General features: G+C 38.4%; 2 protein-coding genes across 3 annotated transcripts in view; one reads left to right on the forward strand and one right to left on the reverse strand.

Moving 5' to 3' along the window:
- rin2a (Ras and Rab interactor 2a) overlaps positions 1-3,662 on the forward strand; it is a 55,306-nt gene extending 51,644 nt beyond the window's left edge. The window contains exons 12-13 of one of the 2 annotated variants that reach the window (XR_009927015.1): positions 104-2,822; positions 2,883-3,662. Coding sequence is in view for 1 of the 2 variants with exons in the window: in XM_062430132.1 (XP_062286116.1) it covers positions 104-568 (465 nt within the window). In the remaining variant the exon portion in view is untranslated. Of the gene's footprint in view, positions 1-103; positions 2,836-2,882 lie in introns of those variants that run through there. The other variant, XM_062430132.1, reaches the window with a different exon arrangement.
- Positions 3,663-10,103: 6,441 nt separating this feature from the next.
- slc24a3 (solute carrier family 24 member 3) overlaps positions 10,104-16,686 on the reverse strand; it is a 90,985-nt gene continuing 84,402 nt past the window's right edge. The window contains exons 13-17 of the mRNA XM_062430323.1: positions 15,775-15,941; positions 13,626-13,740; positions 12,828-12,940; positions 11,528-11,593; positions 10,104-10,253 (exon numbers count right to left, since the gene is read on the reverse strand). Coding sequence (XP_062286307.1) covers positions 10,104-10,253; positions 11,528-11,593; positions 12,828-12,940; positions 13,626-13,740; positions 15,775-15,941 — 611 coding nt within the window. The remainder of the gene's footprint in view (positions 10,254-11,527; positions 11,594-12,827; positions 12,941-13,625; positions 13,741-15,774; positions 15,942-16,686) is intronic.

The following is a 16,686-nucleotide window of genomic DNA, read 5'->3' on the forward strand; positions in this document are numbered from 1 at the left end:
AATGAATGTAGATTTTAACATCTTTAATGTCTGTGCCAGCCAAACATGTTGGACCAGTGCCCTGCCAGTGTGTGTCTGACTTTTTATTCTGATTGTTCCTCAGAACTACCTGCGGGTGGCACTGCAGTCACTGGACAGCGGCTGTACTGCAAAGACTTTACAGGTCCGACCTTATGCCACCGTGGATGAGGTGTGCCAGCTGTGCGCTCGTAAGTTCAAAGTGTCGGACCCTGAGAACTACGGCCTATTCCTTCTAATAGAAAGCAGCAGCCAGCAGCTGGCTCCGGACACCCACCCTCAGAAGATCAAGGCCGAGCTCCATAGCCGCCAGCAGGGAGCTCCCTTCCATTTTGTCTTCCGCCGCATAGCCAACAGCGACTCCTCGTCATCAGCTCCCCACGATCCTGCACCCAACCTCAACAACCTCACTGTGACCTCTGACCCCCAGTCCAACCAAGATGACTTCAGCACGGACATGTCGACCTCCCCCTCCCAGCCAGGCCTCAGGCCGAGTCTGAGCCTCAGCCTGCCTAGCAGCAACCTCAATGGAAACTCCATATCTATATGACTTGAAGGTTAAGAGGTCTGAACGGGGTGTGTGACAGTATCGCCCATTATCTTTGACAAACATGGCTCCATGAGGCCTACAGTAAACAGGCTGGCACGTTGACTGTGTTGGGTTCAACGCTGTGCCGTGCCAGTCTTTACAAAGCCTGACTTCTCCTTTTGAATGATAGTCTGTCTCAGTCAGCATCCCCTCTGTGGAAAGTTTTGTCTGACAGACACGGGTGAAAGAGGAAAGGAAGAAAGGAGGGAAGGAAATGACAAAGATGGAGTTTGTTTTTAATTCCTTGGCTATATATGTGACCTGATGCAGATTTGGCATCAGAGCAACACTTTGCTACCTTTAGATTACATAGAGGGAAACCCGATCTCAGATATGCATGAGATTAATCTTCCATCAATCACTTTAAATATAACACATAGTTTATTTAGGTGATACTGTAGATAGAATTATGATTTACTTGTTACAGTTGCTGGTAAACTGTTATTTTGTTGTTTGTGTTGAACTTGTTAATCCTTTAGATTGTTTGTTCAGATGAATATAGCGACACCCAGTGGTGGCTGGTATACATAACACGTATGTTTCTGTAATATTTTTCCAGAGCTCCATTTGAAACATAAAATGGAATATAGGAAGAACTCAGCTAAACAGATACAACTGCAAACAGCAGCAGAAACCATGAAAATACACCCCAGAAACTAAACAAAAACTTACAATAACATACAGAGGAATGGTAAAAAAAAAAAAAATACAAACAAAAGATTTCCAAATGTGTTTACCTGGCTGCCTCATTCTCAAAACTAACAGTGCTTCCTTTTCTGTATTGACTCCCATAGGAAGGTTGTTTTTTTTAATTGTTTTTTTCCCCAATCGCATCTATGCGGTGGCTACTGGTTTGTGGCCCATTAGTCACCAGCCACTGGCTTTTCCCTTTTGCTTTCAAAGTAGAGCATTACCTGAGTAAAAAGTTGCACATTTGTTAGCAGCATTCACAATGAAAGTTCAAATATGAACAAATGCTTACATACAGAGTCAATTTTGATAATTGATCAACCAGTAAGACTTTTTAACGAATGTTTTAAGCAAACATTTGATGTTTCTTGGTTCTCAATTGGAGCTTTTCTTTCTCTGACGTCAAAGTAAGTTAATTTTTGGACTGTTGGTCTGATCTGAACTGAATCAATGATTAAAATAATCTGTAGTTGCAGCCCTACAGTGAATGGCTATTGCAGGTAAATGTTGGTGAGAAACAGTGTCAAATATGGTATTTTTTATGAAATATTCTCAAGGATTAACATTTTTAGAGTTAGTCACATATTGTAGCAGCATGTAGATTGTGTTTAATTGTAATGTTAGAAACAGGCAGATCTGCCAGTGTTGAAAACAGTAACATTCATTTATATATTTACTGATTATCCTGGAGATATGAAAGATGTTGTAGATATTGTGTAAGGGCATATTTCCCATCCAGTTACAAAATGTGACACAGGAACAACTGGATCCTGTGGCTGGCTGCCATATTACAGTTCCAATAAGGTCTCTGTACTACTGACTAATATGAAAGGTTTTTATCCTGGTGAGAAAAATAAAAAAAGTTGTGGCCAGTTATATAAAGGATGTGTGGACCTGTTAGCTGGTCTGAGGTCACACACATTGAAACATGCTGTATGGCTCTTGTAATTATGTGGAAAGACAAAAGTATGTAAGGGGACATTGAACAGAAGAGGGAATATTACAATACAGACATTTACATCAGTATTGAACTCAGTACTGTCAGTCAATAAAATACTTGAAATTTGACATTTTCTAATGAATTTTAAATGTTCAGTTGTTGGGAAATTTAATTTAAATGCTGTTTATTTACTGAATGAGTTGAACTGTTCATTCCTGTTTTACATTGACGTGTAATCAGTGTTGGGGAAGCTACTTTGCATGCGTAGCTTGTAAAACTACATGTAGTTCAGCCTGACAGTAGTTTGAACAAACTACCATTTCTACCCCTGGAGAAATGTAGTTTGTAAAACTACAGCTAAAAAAAGTAGCGTTAGCAACTACTTATACTCATTATACTCATTTAACTCAGCGTTAAATAAATCAACATGTGGGTTATATGAAACTAAATATAATAGCCTACAAAAAATTCACATGCCAGCAGAAATATGCCTCTCAACTCAGATTTATTTTTTTAAAGAAAAAAAGCTGGTCAACATACTGTAGGTTCACCATAGACAGGTAGGGTAATTTATAGACATGTTGGGTAATCTATAGACATGTTGGGTAATTTATAGACATGTTGGGTAATCTATAGACATGTTAGGTAATTTATAGACATGTTGGGTAATATAAAGAGAAAACGAAAATCCTACCCCAATACCCACATGTAAATCAGAAATGTAAATCAGTCAACAAAAAATGTAATAAAAAATACAAAGAGGCAGATATATTCTAGGTCAGTGTGTATTGAACAACAATGTTGGCATGTCATGACATGATTCATGCCTTTTTTCAAAGAGACTTCTGGAACACAATAATGGTAAAATAAAATGTATATTATATAGGTCTTTTTTTTTTAATAAAAACAATTTTCATATTATTGGCCAATATTGTAGTTTGTAAATTGAGTTAAACTACAAAAAATGACCCAAAAAGTAGTTGAAATACTTGACGCAGCAAAAAATATGAATATAGTTTAACTACCAGCAAGTTACAGCAAATTGTAGTTAAGGTCTCCCCAACACTGCGTGTAATGTAAATGTTTGAGGTGTGGTTGGCAGAAAGATGAGAGGAAAGTGAAAGGCTGAAGGAAATTTGAGAGCTTCTGGATGGCAGTCATGTATCATCCTGTATATAACCTGTACCTAGCTCACCATGTATAACCTCTGGGGGCCAACTGTTCAAAGAATTGACTCATACTACCATGTTATTGGTAATCTAACTGTCTTTGATAAAGCAAAGTATTTATATGTATCTGTGCAGGGATTTTTCACAGATGGCTTTTCCATGTCTGTAATATTCGTTATGGTGTCAACACATCATGTGCATCCTTCGTGTCATTGAATGATATCATAAATATTCTTTTGCACTTAATAAATGTTGGAAAAATAACTACACACCTGACTTTTGCATTTTATCGGACGATCAATCTTGCCCTTTGTTACATTTTGATGCACTTATTTTCTGTCCCCACTAGATGGTGCTCATGCCTCATATCTTTCTACCATCAGTGGATCTGGTGATACTTGTTCCACCTGTCCTCAGCTAGTGAGCAGACTTATGAATTAATCCTAGTTGACACATTAGAAAGCTCTCTGTATTTCAGATAAGATCATCTTTATTTATCCCATGAAGGGAAACTGAAATGTCACAGAAGCACAGGAATCACAATAACAGATGCACAGTATAGATAGGTAACCTTTAAAAAACAAGATTACTATAATATACCACACATTAGGAGGATCTACTTAATATAAAATATTCTACATACTATACACACATAGAAAATAAATAGTAACAACAAAGTCTATTGAGACACAAAATGTCACTGAAAACAAATTGAGGAAATTGCAAAAAATGATTAAGAACAGAAATGGTAATTGATGAAATGGAATCAGGAGGAGGGAAAAGTGCCTCATGTGTGCTGATAGGTCTGTTAACAGCTGGACACTCATTGCTCTTGTAGCAGCACAGGGCACTCTGCAGGGGTCGGAGGTGTTGTCTATGATAATGTCTCTCTCCCACTTTGTCTTTGCAGTCCAGAGAGCATCTAAGGACAGATCTAGCCTCCCTGTTCACTGCTGAAATGCTACAGCCTCTGCACGCCACGGCATAGAGGACGAATGATGGCTGATGTGTTTTACTGAACAGCTTCTATGGAAGTTCACTGGCTCATGGGATGTTTTGTCCGGGGGCTCCTTGGTTTTATTTGCTCTGACAAAGCCATTCAACAGTCCTATAGCAGCCTTCTGTATTCAACCCTTCATTCTCTTTATCTAAATTCATATAAAAGGAGTATTTTCTCAAATGGGTTTGAAGAGTAAAGAGATTTTCGTCGCAAAAAGTTCAACTCAACTTTTTGTGTGTTTTTTGGCCACATACAGACTATTAGCCTGGGGTTATTTAATCTTGTTTTTCTTTAGTATTATTATAATTTTTTTTATCATGTCAAAAGTCATTGGCCCTTGCTATAGACAACCCAGCAGCAGCCCCCCCCCCCATTCTCTGGGCCTGTTGGTTGTTGTTCAGAGTCTGTGTTTTTTGTGCTGTGTAGCAGGATGCTGTCAGGCTCAGTGTGACTCTGCTCTGCCGATGGTAGAACACAACATTACCACTTTATGCAAGATGCGCTGCATGGAAATCAACTTCAGCTCATCAGCTGTAAGCAGATGGTGGAATGGTATTTAATTTAAATTATGAAAAATGAGGGGGCACCATCAAGAAATCAAATAATTTAAAAAATAAATATCTCCCTTTAGGTTTCTGATGCTTTCTTAAAGAAGAACACAGGACAAGTGATTTACACAGCAGATAAAGTATGGATGTATGTATGTATGTATGTAGTAGAAAGAAGGCAGTTTCATTTCAGTTGGTCCTGATGAGGTGATGATTTCTCAATGTGTTCACAACTTGTTTCCTTTATCCACATGCATATCAACATAATGGTCAAGAAAAATTCTACAAGTCGTGTTACCTTAAGCAAAGACAACTTTATTAATGCTTAGGTAGCAAAATGATCTCTAAAATTACATTTGAAACATCTAAACACAAAGTAAACTATTCAGCTGAAAAGTTTCTTGTGTAGGAAGAGGTAAAGCTTGGATACGTAGAGAAACGCATCATCTGCAAACACCCTCACTCTCCTCACTCTTATATCCTAAGTACTAGCAACAACATGCAGTCATCTAGGATATCCAGTTCAAACTAAATCCAGTGCCATCTAAAATTCGTTGGACTCTCATCCCAAAGTACATTAAGATTTATCATAAATAATTTATATTGAAATATCTCCATGCAAGTAAGGTCTCAAACACATCAACACAAAGGGGAGTACAAGGGAGACCTAGGATCTATGAAAATATATTCAACAGATATACAGATTGAGACAAAAAATATATAAATACATTTACACCTATTTATATACATATGTACATCAGCAATATATCACCCATGTGAATATCACAAATTATCTAGAAATATCCTCTACAAGACGCCTCTTTTCAAAACATGAGCATCTTTTGGTAGTTTGGTTAGTTTCAAAGACATGGTACCCTATGTTTAGGTATTAGGTACATGCAGTGATTAGCAGCACAGAAAATATTGAACCAAATCATCAGTTATTTTGATGGTAAAGTGCACGATACAGATATTTCTGCTGTATATGATAAACCAAAAATAAAAATGCCCTGGATTATACAGATACTGATAATACTTGAATATACTAAAAGATGATGCCTTGTTGTCAGTGATTTTCTTCAACAGGCATATTCTTGTATTAGGTAGAATACTGTAAATATCTGTATCTTAGTCACCCTACCAAAACTGAGCAGTAGAGAGCATGTGGCTAGTGGTAGACACTGCTTTGAGCTGGGAATGCTACAAACTTTAAAAGATCCACTTCTTGATATCTTCCAGGTCACTGCTGATGTTTTGAAAAACAGCTTTGAACTGTTTTGAGTTTCAAAGTACTGTCAAATTTTGGAAGAAAAAACTAAAACACTTTATATGTCCCCAGGTTTCCCAATAATTTCCCAGAAAGAAACTGATGTATAACTATAATGTTTCAGATAAATAAATTAGATAGTTAGTCTAATTTTTGACTTGACAAAGCAAACTATGATATAGTTAATATTTTGAATTAGCATCTCATAATTCAGTCAGAGTCTCACAATTTTGACTTACTACCTCATTATTTCATCTTTGCAACTTCTGGACAAAGTCTTTTATTTTATTTTGTCATGATTTACATACAACACATCCTAATACGAAAACGACAGAATAAGTCTATTTCCAATGAATCCCAAAACAACATATATGAATTATTTCAGCACCTTCTATAGGATGGATGCGGACCAAAAGACCACCCATATGAGTTTTATAGTATAATTATGCTATGGTTTCTAATAATTGATTGACTGATTCTAATAATTAACTCATTATCAAGCCCCTTGACAAGTTTAGAGAGATACCTAAAACATGCAGGGCAGTAGCTCTCCAGCAGCAGAGTTGGAGACCACTGATCCAGAGAAACTGGAAACGAACAGTGGTGTCCCAGAGCAAAGGCCACTTTTTGCCATCAGTAACCACATATGACATCATCAGGATTTCTCCAGGCTATAATTACATTGGCCACTAGATGGCGGAAATGTAACTATAGGTTGTTTCTGCCAGCTTGAATTTTAGAGCTATACTGTCATTTTTCTTGTGAGGACCAGTGTTTACATCTCATTTGTTTTATCCAGACGCTTGGCAGAAATGGGTTTAGGAATCCCTCTGCAAATTGGCAATTGCTTAACTCAATGCAAATTTAGAACAACCACATAATTTTCTTCCTTGAAAACTCGAATGAACAAGTTGGTATTTCCTGTACTGTGATGGAACGTTGTATCTATTTGCTCTTTAATTATTACCAGATTGCATCACTCTTTCTGGGAAACTTTGTGAGAAATGACCATGAACATGTAAAATAAAGTATTACCAAAAAAACATCAGTGTTATCTTTAAAAGCTATGTCTTTGATCAGTGCAGTGTAGTAGCATTTCCACCCTGATATGACGAGTTTATGATAAAGAAAATTACTTGCAGACATTATCAACACAATCTATTTTTAATAATGATTGAACCGTTTTTGTCTTAGTAGTAATTTGATTATGCTGTGTGGTAAAACTGGCCATGGTGATGATGAGAGATGCAAGGCTCTCTCAGTATCTTAGTAACAGTCCTGTTTTTGATTCTTTGTATAGTCAATAAATCATTTTTTAAATGAATGACAAGCTGTTACAGTGTCACACATTGACAGACATCATTGTATACATCTCTTTAAACTCTATTATAAATTTGTCTTTGATCATTAAAGCGGCATATTTACATATATGTAAGCTCATAGTTATTGCATTACATAAGATTCAAAACACATTTAAACCCTGTTTTCCGGTCATAGCACAGAGGACTCTGCCTGTGTCTCTGAAATAAATAAATCTGTATGATATATAAACAAAAGCAACATGAAATATTTTTACATTCGAAAGACAAAAAAAAACATTTCTCAAATTTGATATTTTATATTAGTGGTCAATAAATTAACAATGTACCTGAAATAAATCAGATCTAGTCTTGTTTTGAATGGTCTTCCCTCATCAGGAAAAAAAAAAGAGAGAGAAAAAAAAGAGTAGGGCACTTGACATTTCAAATGAACCTATCAGGAGGAAAAGTTGACATTTAGATGGATACTGTGTGAGAATCGACAGGCTGACAGACGAGTGTTCACTCTTGCACTGGTGGAAGTCTTTGAGGAATAAGTGCGGCTCCGCTGGCGTGCCTCGACTCCCATAGTGGAATAAAATCCCCCGTAGGGTTCACGAACCACGTTATACATGCTCTAAAAACTAGTAGGAATATTTATGTACCACAAACCTACCATATCTGGACAAATCTAGACATTAGGCATTACAAAATACAAAGAACTCCTGGATAAAAATAAAGTAACCCCAACATTTTTTAAAGTATTCCAGTTGGGATAAAAGTCCTGATGCTTTATATTGCATCTTTAGTCTACTTCTACCATGCTACCACTTTTAAATACCTCACTTCCTCTTTAGGACCCCAGAGGAATGAAGCAGGACATCCATCCACCAAAAGAGGAAACACCTCCTCCAATTAGCTTGGCTAGTGTTTGAAATGTTACCGCCACTGTTTGGTGTTTATTTGGTCAGCGTCTTTTGAAAAGAGGAAAAAGCAGCGGTTCATTATCTGTTGTAAGATAGGTAAGTTAGGTGGCAGCACGGAATACAAGATCTCTCCACGACAAACCCTCCCTCCCCCACGCCCCCCAAGAAAAACCCCATCATCTGCTCATTGATGTAACAATTTCATAGAAACCTGCTTCATTTTACAAGGTAGCCATCCTTATAATCAGCATGCATTTGGAGGAGAAACAGTTAGAGAGAGCAGAGGTCTCCCTGTTGAAGCTTGTTAAAGTTCTTCAGTGCAAGTTTGATTTTAACATCCACACACTGTGCATCTAAATCGGGTCATTAATAAAGTCAACAAGACGAAATACCTCGAGACAGAACTGTGCTCGCCTGTACACTGGTGGTCACCTGAAAAGATGTTTTTTTTTTCTCTCTCTTGGGTGTGGATTTCAGCGACCCTGGGTCCATAAATAAACCAGCTCGGGTGTTTTTGTGCCGGAGGAGAAATGTGCGTATGACATGAATAAATAATAAATAGGATATCTGGAGGTATTTACAGAGGAGTACTATTTACAGAAGGAAAAGAAAAGAAAAAATTCTATCCATAAAGTCAATTAATCTTCAATACAAAACATAGAAGCTACAGCTGTGATGCTTTTTTAAAGTTAATTTATAAAAAGGTGACTGGATAATACCCTGCTTGTGTTTTTTTTTTCCACTCTAAGACTTGTATGTGTGAAAATGTTCAGCGAAAACAACATAATTGGAAAATATGCACTCAGCAGACTTAATGATGAACCTATAACTGAAATATACAGTAAATAGTCCTAAGATAATGGTGTTTGAAAAATGTGCTCATCTGCAGAACAGATTCTGTTATTTTGCCTGAAGACTAACTCGTGGCCCTAAATTTGTTTTAAAAAAAAACGAGCGCTCAGCAAATCTTCCTCCTGTGCGCCACAGACCTAAACAAGCCCCCTCCCCCTCCCCCCCACTCCCCCACACACCCCACATACATCATTGCTTTTGTCATTATTATTCTCAACTTGTAGATCTAAAAGACCCACGTTTCCTGTCAGGAAAGGTTAGCAGCTAGTAAACATTAAAACTTCATCACACCTAAAATATGGGGAGTCAAAATAAAGTCCTCACGTCAGAAGCACGCAGTGGTTTGACAAAGAGGTTTTTTTTGTTGCTGCTGCTGCTGTCGTCCTCCATGCTGTCCTGTGTGAGGGCTTGTCACTAGTCAGTCATTCCCATCTCTGCTCCTGTCATCAATCCCGTGTGTGAGCACACACCAGAGCAGCTCCATATTGCACTGAGCAGAAAGACGGGCATCGATGATTAAGAAACCAAAAAAAAGAGAACAGAGTGGGACTTCTTCTCACAAAAAGAGACAAGAAGCAGGAAACTGTGTGAAACTTGTGTCTAATGGTATTTGTAAAATAATTCTTCCCGATGATTCGATTTTTAGAATTATACTTTCTGGTACTCATTCTGTGGTCGGACATCTATTTCAATACTTCACCTGACTTGGAATTCCTTGCAACCACCACTTCTAGTGTGAGTGTGTGTGCTGCACATATTACATCAGTATATGTATATGTGTTTGTGTGTATGTGTGTGCATGTGTCTCAGTCATCCCGACAGGTTGGCAGGTTGACAAAGGTGAAAATGTTGTACTCGATGAGGCAGGAGAAGCACACGAAGACAGAGTAGAGGACGAGACACACGTAACCCAGACGCTTGTCCAATGTCCAGTTGTTGAGGTGGACTCCCATGACCTGGACACACAGACAGAGAGACAGACAGACAAGGAGGGTGGAGAGACAGGTAGATTGATTATTACACAGATAGAGAGAGAGAAGATCAATTATTTCCATAATAATGTTGGTATTTAAAATGGACTGTATTATAATGCACTGACTCTAAAATCCCCTACAATTTCCTTTACAAAATCGGATATTTTACCAGAAATAATGTGATGATGTTAATGATAAAAAATGTTGACCAAAAAATTCAAATTACTATTTCATATGTCAACTATGAACTTTTAAACACCATCAATAATGTTTTATTTGCATCTTTTATCACAGCAGTCTTGCACTGTGTTATCTGTGATTGATAATCACCTCAAGCCTCTTTTCCAGGAGAATTATACATACAGCTCCAGCATATCTGCACCAGTGTTGGGGAATGTTACTTTTAAAAGTAACTAGTTACATTATCGCATTACCTTCTGAGAAAAGTAACTGGTTGGAGTACTTTATCGTTACTGAAAATGAAAACCCCTGTGTGATTCCTCATGTTGTTTTAGTCCAGACCTCCTTTAAATATAATGACTGTACCATCATCACACAGCCAAGTCTGGCCCTTGTTACTATAAATGTTCTTGTCCTTATTTCCTCCCATAAATTAAAAATAATGTGAATATTTCCACAAAGTGAATGCTGTCCCTTCTGAGCTGCCGTACACACGCAGTGATATAACCGTAGCACGTAGCCAGGTGCCTGCCTGCCAAAAAAGTAGTAACAGTGCAAATTCATGGCATTTTAATTTCTTGTGGCAAAAAGGTAGCTACAGGAATAGTTGGTAAAAAAAAAACCCAAAACAAACAAAAACATACAACCATTTTTGAAAATGTAATTTAACAACTGAGTACTTAAATTGCGTACCTAACTTGTTACTTGAAAAAGGTAATCCAAGTACTCTAATTCGTCCAGTGTTTATGTTGTGTGAGAGGCAAAAACTCAGCAAAAAAGTGTGAAAATCTTGCAGCTGCTTTAAAGTTTTAATTGCCAGGAACACAGAGTAATAATTAAAGGAGACTCAGATGAATATGTATGTTCTGATCAACTCAGAACTTCTTCCATCTGGATTTTGGCAGCTGGACAGTGAGAGGACACATCTTTAAAATAGAGAATTTTGGCTGTTTGTGTACGGGTGTATCTACAGGTGAGTTTTGGTAGTCTGATCTGAGTCAAAAGTCCTGGGCTGATTTTTATCTTGTTTCTGGATCTTGTGATAATAAAGATGTGATATGAAGTTATATACTCACCGTCATAAACACAGACGCTAGCAGGAGCCCAACAGAGAAGATCAGTCCTTTGCTGTTTAGTTTGATCTGCAAGAAGAGAATGAGTGAAACATTACTATGACTACTACACTATTATGAGGAATTAACAGGTCAAACATCCTTCTACTACTGTTACTGGACATATTCTCAATCATTTCCAACTGATTTAATACACACAACTACTTACTTGTATTTATTCAACCCCCATTCATTCTGTTTAATTCACTGATGCTGCATTGAATCACTGTTACATGTTGAAACTGATAAAGAAGGAGATCTGAGTAGAACTGCAGTCTGCTGAGGTGGTTCAGACAACTGATAAAGATCCCACATCAATCTCTGAGAAGGTAATGTTCAAATTATGCTTTTATTTATAGAAAAAAAAAAAAGAGAGAGAAATTCACTATATTTGCAAAAAAATAAAAAAACAAGTCTGGCTTGTTCGACCTGTCTGTACAACACGAAACCACTAATTTCATTTATTTGTGTGATAATTTGACGTGATGCAGTATAGAACCCAGCTGCTTCATCATCAATCCATTAACTCGGCAACTAATTCCACACTCATTCTCTCCACACACACACACACACACACACACACACACACACACACACACACACACACACACACACACACACACACACACACACACACACACACACACACACACACACACACACACACACACTTATTACCACGCTCACATCCCTTACAGCCTCGGTTCATGCTTATTTCTCTGCCACTTAAAGCCCCTTACCTTTGTTACATTTTTACACATTTTTTTTGTTTAGGTTAAAATTCTATTAATAAGGTAATGGCAATGTTAGAGAAACCAATCATTATTCCATTCTCATAATATTCTGTGAAAACTCTGACCAATCATATCATTCGGTCCGGCTACTCAAAGTGCTTTACAGAGTGATTAAACAATGTATACAAGTTAAATAAAATGAGATGAAGAGACCAGATGACCTCTAGACCTCTAGAACTTGTAGAACTGACTTATGAAGGGTTATAAAGCACAAGCATGTCAGAGATGTACCTGGGTGATTCTCTGGGTGACTTGGAGCCAGTGTTAGGATTTTAGAACTGTTGTAATTTGAATAAGACTTAAGTTTTGGAAGGCCCTGTGAATAGACCATTACAATAATCCAATCTGCTGGAAATACAGGCATGGGAAGGTCCTCTTTTGATATAATGTCTGACTCTTGCAATGTTCTTTAAATATATTAAATCCTATTTAATTGGGATCATGTGACCGCAGAGGAGTGAGCTACTTACATCAGAGCCATAGTTGATAGCCAGAGTCTTCAGGGCCCAGGGGAGACCAAGCCCCACCAAGATGTCAAACACGTTGCTGCCAATGGAGTTGGACACTGCCATGTCTCCCATTCCTGCACACAAGGGCAGAGATGGAGTTGTACAGCAGCAGAAACAGAGGGGACAGGGAAAAGGGAGGTCCAGAGAGGCTGATGAGGAGACAGGAAGGTGTGTGTGTGTGTGTGTGTGTGTGTGTGGGGAGGGTGGTGACAGTTTGAGATGAAGGTAAGTCAACACAGGTGAAATCAGTGGGAGCTATCCGCCCAACTGACGTCCCCGAGAAATAAGGACGGACGGATTAAACCGCGGTGGCGAGTGCGTGTCTCCTGGCGAGCTCCCGCAGACAGACAGAGAGAAGCGTTTAAATATTTGATGACAGGAACAAGAATAAACACAGATGAAAGGATGGAGGAAGGGACCCTGTCGTGCTGTCTTTCCTCGCTGCCCCCCCCTTCTTTTACAGCCTCGCCACAGGGACGGAAGAGGGACAGCGGAAAAAGATGACAGGCCCACGATCTTTACCCCCCAACAACCACCACCACCACCACCACCAACACACACACACACACCTCCCTGCCCATTTCTATCTCTGGCATCTTCCTCTCCTCTCCTCTCCTCTCCGGCTCTTTGATTCTGGCTTCACTTTGATTCCCTTGATTGGCTTCTATTGGGCCGTGTTTGTGTGTGTGTGTGTGTGTGTGTGTGTGTGTGTGTGTTAAATGACAGCTTGGTAACCTGTCATGTTGTGTGTGTGATTACCTTGTCGTGCGACTATGAGGCTGGCCATGCAGTCAGGGACGCTGGTGCCGGCTGCCAGGAAGGTGATGCCCATGATGACATCTGGTATACCGAGTGTGAAGCCAATCACTGTTACCTGACAGAGAGACATACACAGGGACAGGCTATTATTGCTTGTATGTCAGCAGTTGTGTTGTTTTTAACTTGACAGGAGGAAGACGAGGACAGCATGAGACAGGATTTGAACCCAGAATGATGTTACAATGTTCGTGGTCGTTCATTTTTTAACGAAATAAAGAGGCAGATATTTTTGTCAGGAGTTGGTGGGAGAGTTAATATTTGACTTACAATTATTTTGCTAAATTTGTAAACAGGTAATTGTGAGCTAACATGTTCAGCTATCATTACAGCTTTATAAGTCAATGTATTGATTTATAAAATTTAAAAGGTGATAATATGTCAGTGTTGAGATCACAGCTTGTTGTGCTAGACTCAGGTGAGCTAAAAATCTTTCATTGTAACATTAAAGCGGCCTTAACTTAGTTTATTACAGGTTGACTCTTTCTGGATGTGTTGGCTAGCCTGTCACCACCTTAGCCATGTCAACTTTACTACAGTCATTACATGGTTGACATATGCATCTGCATATGTTAGCCTTGTAAAGTTGATATGGCTAACATGTTAACAGACAGTTGTCTAATTGACTACAGATTACACATCTAGCAGACAGACAAGGAGCAACATTAGCAGTCATTTGGAGTCATGTTTTTCTTGTATCTCTTTTTTTGGTCTCATCAGCAAGTTACTGCTGCTGCTGTTGGTGTTTGGTGACAGATAGTATACAGGGTAGGGATGTCCCTACCCTATTTACTTAAAAATGTAATATCGGGAAGTATCGGTATCGGGTTTTTAATAAATATGGCAGTGCCATATTGGCACTTTTTTCCATAACTTAAATTGAAGTTGTTCTCTTATTTTGCACAGACAGTGTTTACATTTGGAATGCCATGTTGCATTTATGTATGCATCCAGTGGGTCCTCACAATAAAATTAGGCATAATGTGTTAATTCCACAATAGGATAGTTATGTTGTTATCTAACAGTTTTGGTGTAAAAAGCCTGCAAATATCGGTATCGGGTGATATCGGTATCGGAAATTAAGAGTTGGACAATATCGGAATATCGGATATCGGCAGAAAAGTCAATATCGATCATCCGTAATACAGGGTTGATGGCCAGTAAAACTAATGTAATGTGAAACCACAATGAGCTGAAAGACACTAAAATCCTCCGTAACTCTGAGGGGAACAAGCAACACATTTCACCATTACTTAGTTTTTCCCTTTGTAATGCTGATGAAACGTTGATAAGTGCAGCTTTAAAATTCTACTAAATTGATTGGAGGATACAGAGACACACCTGTATGCTGTTACAACACTCCATTTGTGAAAATGAACAATGTAGTATTAGTTCGCCAGCTGCCATTGCTGAATTCTCATAAGCTGTTATCCCCATTTGCACTTTAAATACTGTGTTATTCCATTCGGTGCACTGTTCAGGGGTGCAAATGACAAGAATAAAGCTGGTATTGATTTCGTTTGCAGTATCCTCTCATCTTTTCATGCATTATTATTACTACATTTTCCTTCATTCATTTTCTCCAATGTTCCTCCTCTACCAGCTTTTACTCAATTGACAATCGAGTGGGAAAGTTTCTCTGTGCTCACCATAAATCTGAGTTTAAGGCAAGTGATTCTAGAATTTTACTGACACATATTATTTCAAGCAGACTAAGTTTATTTCTTAGAGCATGTGTGGGATCTTTAAGAATGGTTTATAGCCTCTGGGAAATCGTTCTAGTTTGTGTTTCTCCTTTAATCTCATTTTATTTTATTCATTTAATGTTCATTTTTAAAGACTCAAGTATGTAGGATGAACCAGTGCCACATTCCACACATCCTTTATAGCCTCATTTGCAATGCCCGTCTCTAAATAAATAGGCCTTTAAACTACACATCATCTGAGTATGAAACAAAAAAAAGAAACTGTTGCTCTCCAATATAACTTGTCGACCTCTCTGAACATTTGTTTTTCTGTGCATTTGTCTCTTCGCCTGGATCCATGTTTGCAACCCCCCCCCAACCCTTCTGTGTTTACTCCCATCGCTCACCATCCAGACCATGATGTAGGAGAAGCCGGCAATCCACAGGGTGGAGGCGACGAAGGACAGCATGAAACAGTTCTCCCAGCGAGGCGTGGAGCAGTTGGGCACGGTGAAGTACAGCAGCAGACACAGAGGCCAGGCCAGCAGCCACTTCAGCTTATTACACACACCAGCTGTATACACACAGAACATATGAGGTAAAGATGGGGTCCTTATTATGAGGTCCTCTAGTCATTTAAACATCCTTTAAAATTGAGAATAATTTGCTGCCTGATAGGATTTAAAAAAAAAACCTTAACCTGATGAACTCAAACTTTAATTTTGATAAAGACATGATTTAATTAAAACAGTTGATTTGATCAAAATCTTAACTGTTGCATCAGCAGCTTGCAACATCAGTGAAAGATAGACTAAAGTTCCAAGTTTGAACCAAATCATACCTCCATTATCAAAACATAATAAAAAAAACTTAAGAGCACATTTATCTATTTAGTTATAATTTCAGCAAAATGGATTTTAAACCGCCTGCAGCTGTCTGGATGATGGAGTGATGGATGGAGATTGATTCTGTGGACAAACACTGTGATGGATGACAACAGAGAGACTCTGGTGGTAAATATAGACACTGAAGGGGGGAAAAAACATTCTTTCACTTGTATTTCTCTAAATAAATCCAACAATAACCATTTGAAAACTTACTATTGCACCGTAAGAGGACTGTACCACATTTTCAAGACCAAGCTGGAGGCAGGATGTGGTTATATTGCTTAGTCTAAAGACTGGAAGGAGGATAAAACTGATCACATCTGAAGCTAACTGCTCAAACACAGATAAGAGTTTAATATCGTTCTTCTCATCTCACCCTCGGAAAGAATCACATAGAGGCATATCATTTCAACTACACTCTCACAATGTAGA

This window comes from Scomber scombrus, chromosome 12 (assembly GCF_963691925.1).
Source record: "Scomber scombrus chromosome 12, fScoSco1.1, whole genome shotgun sequence".
Taxonomy (NCBI): domain Eukaryota; kingdom Metazoa; phylum Chordata; class Actinopteri; order Scombriformes; family Scombridae; genus Scomber; species Scomber scombrus.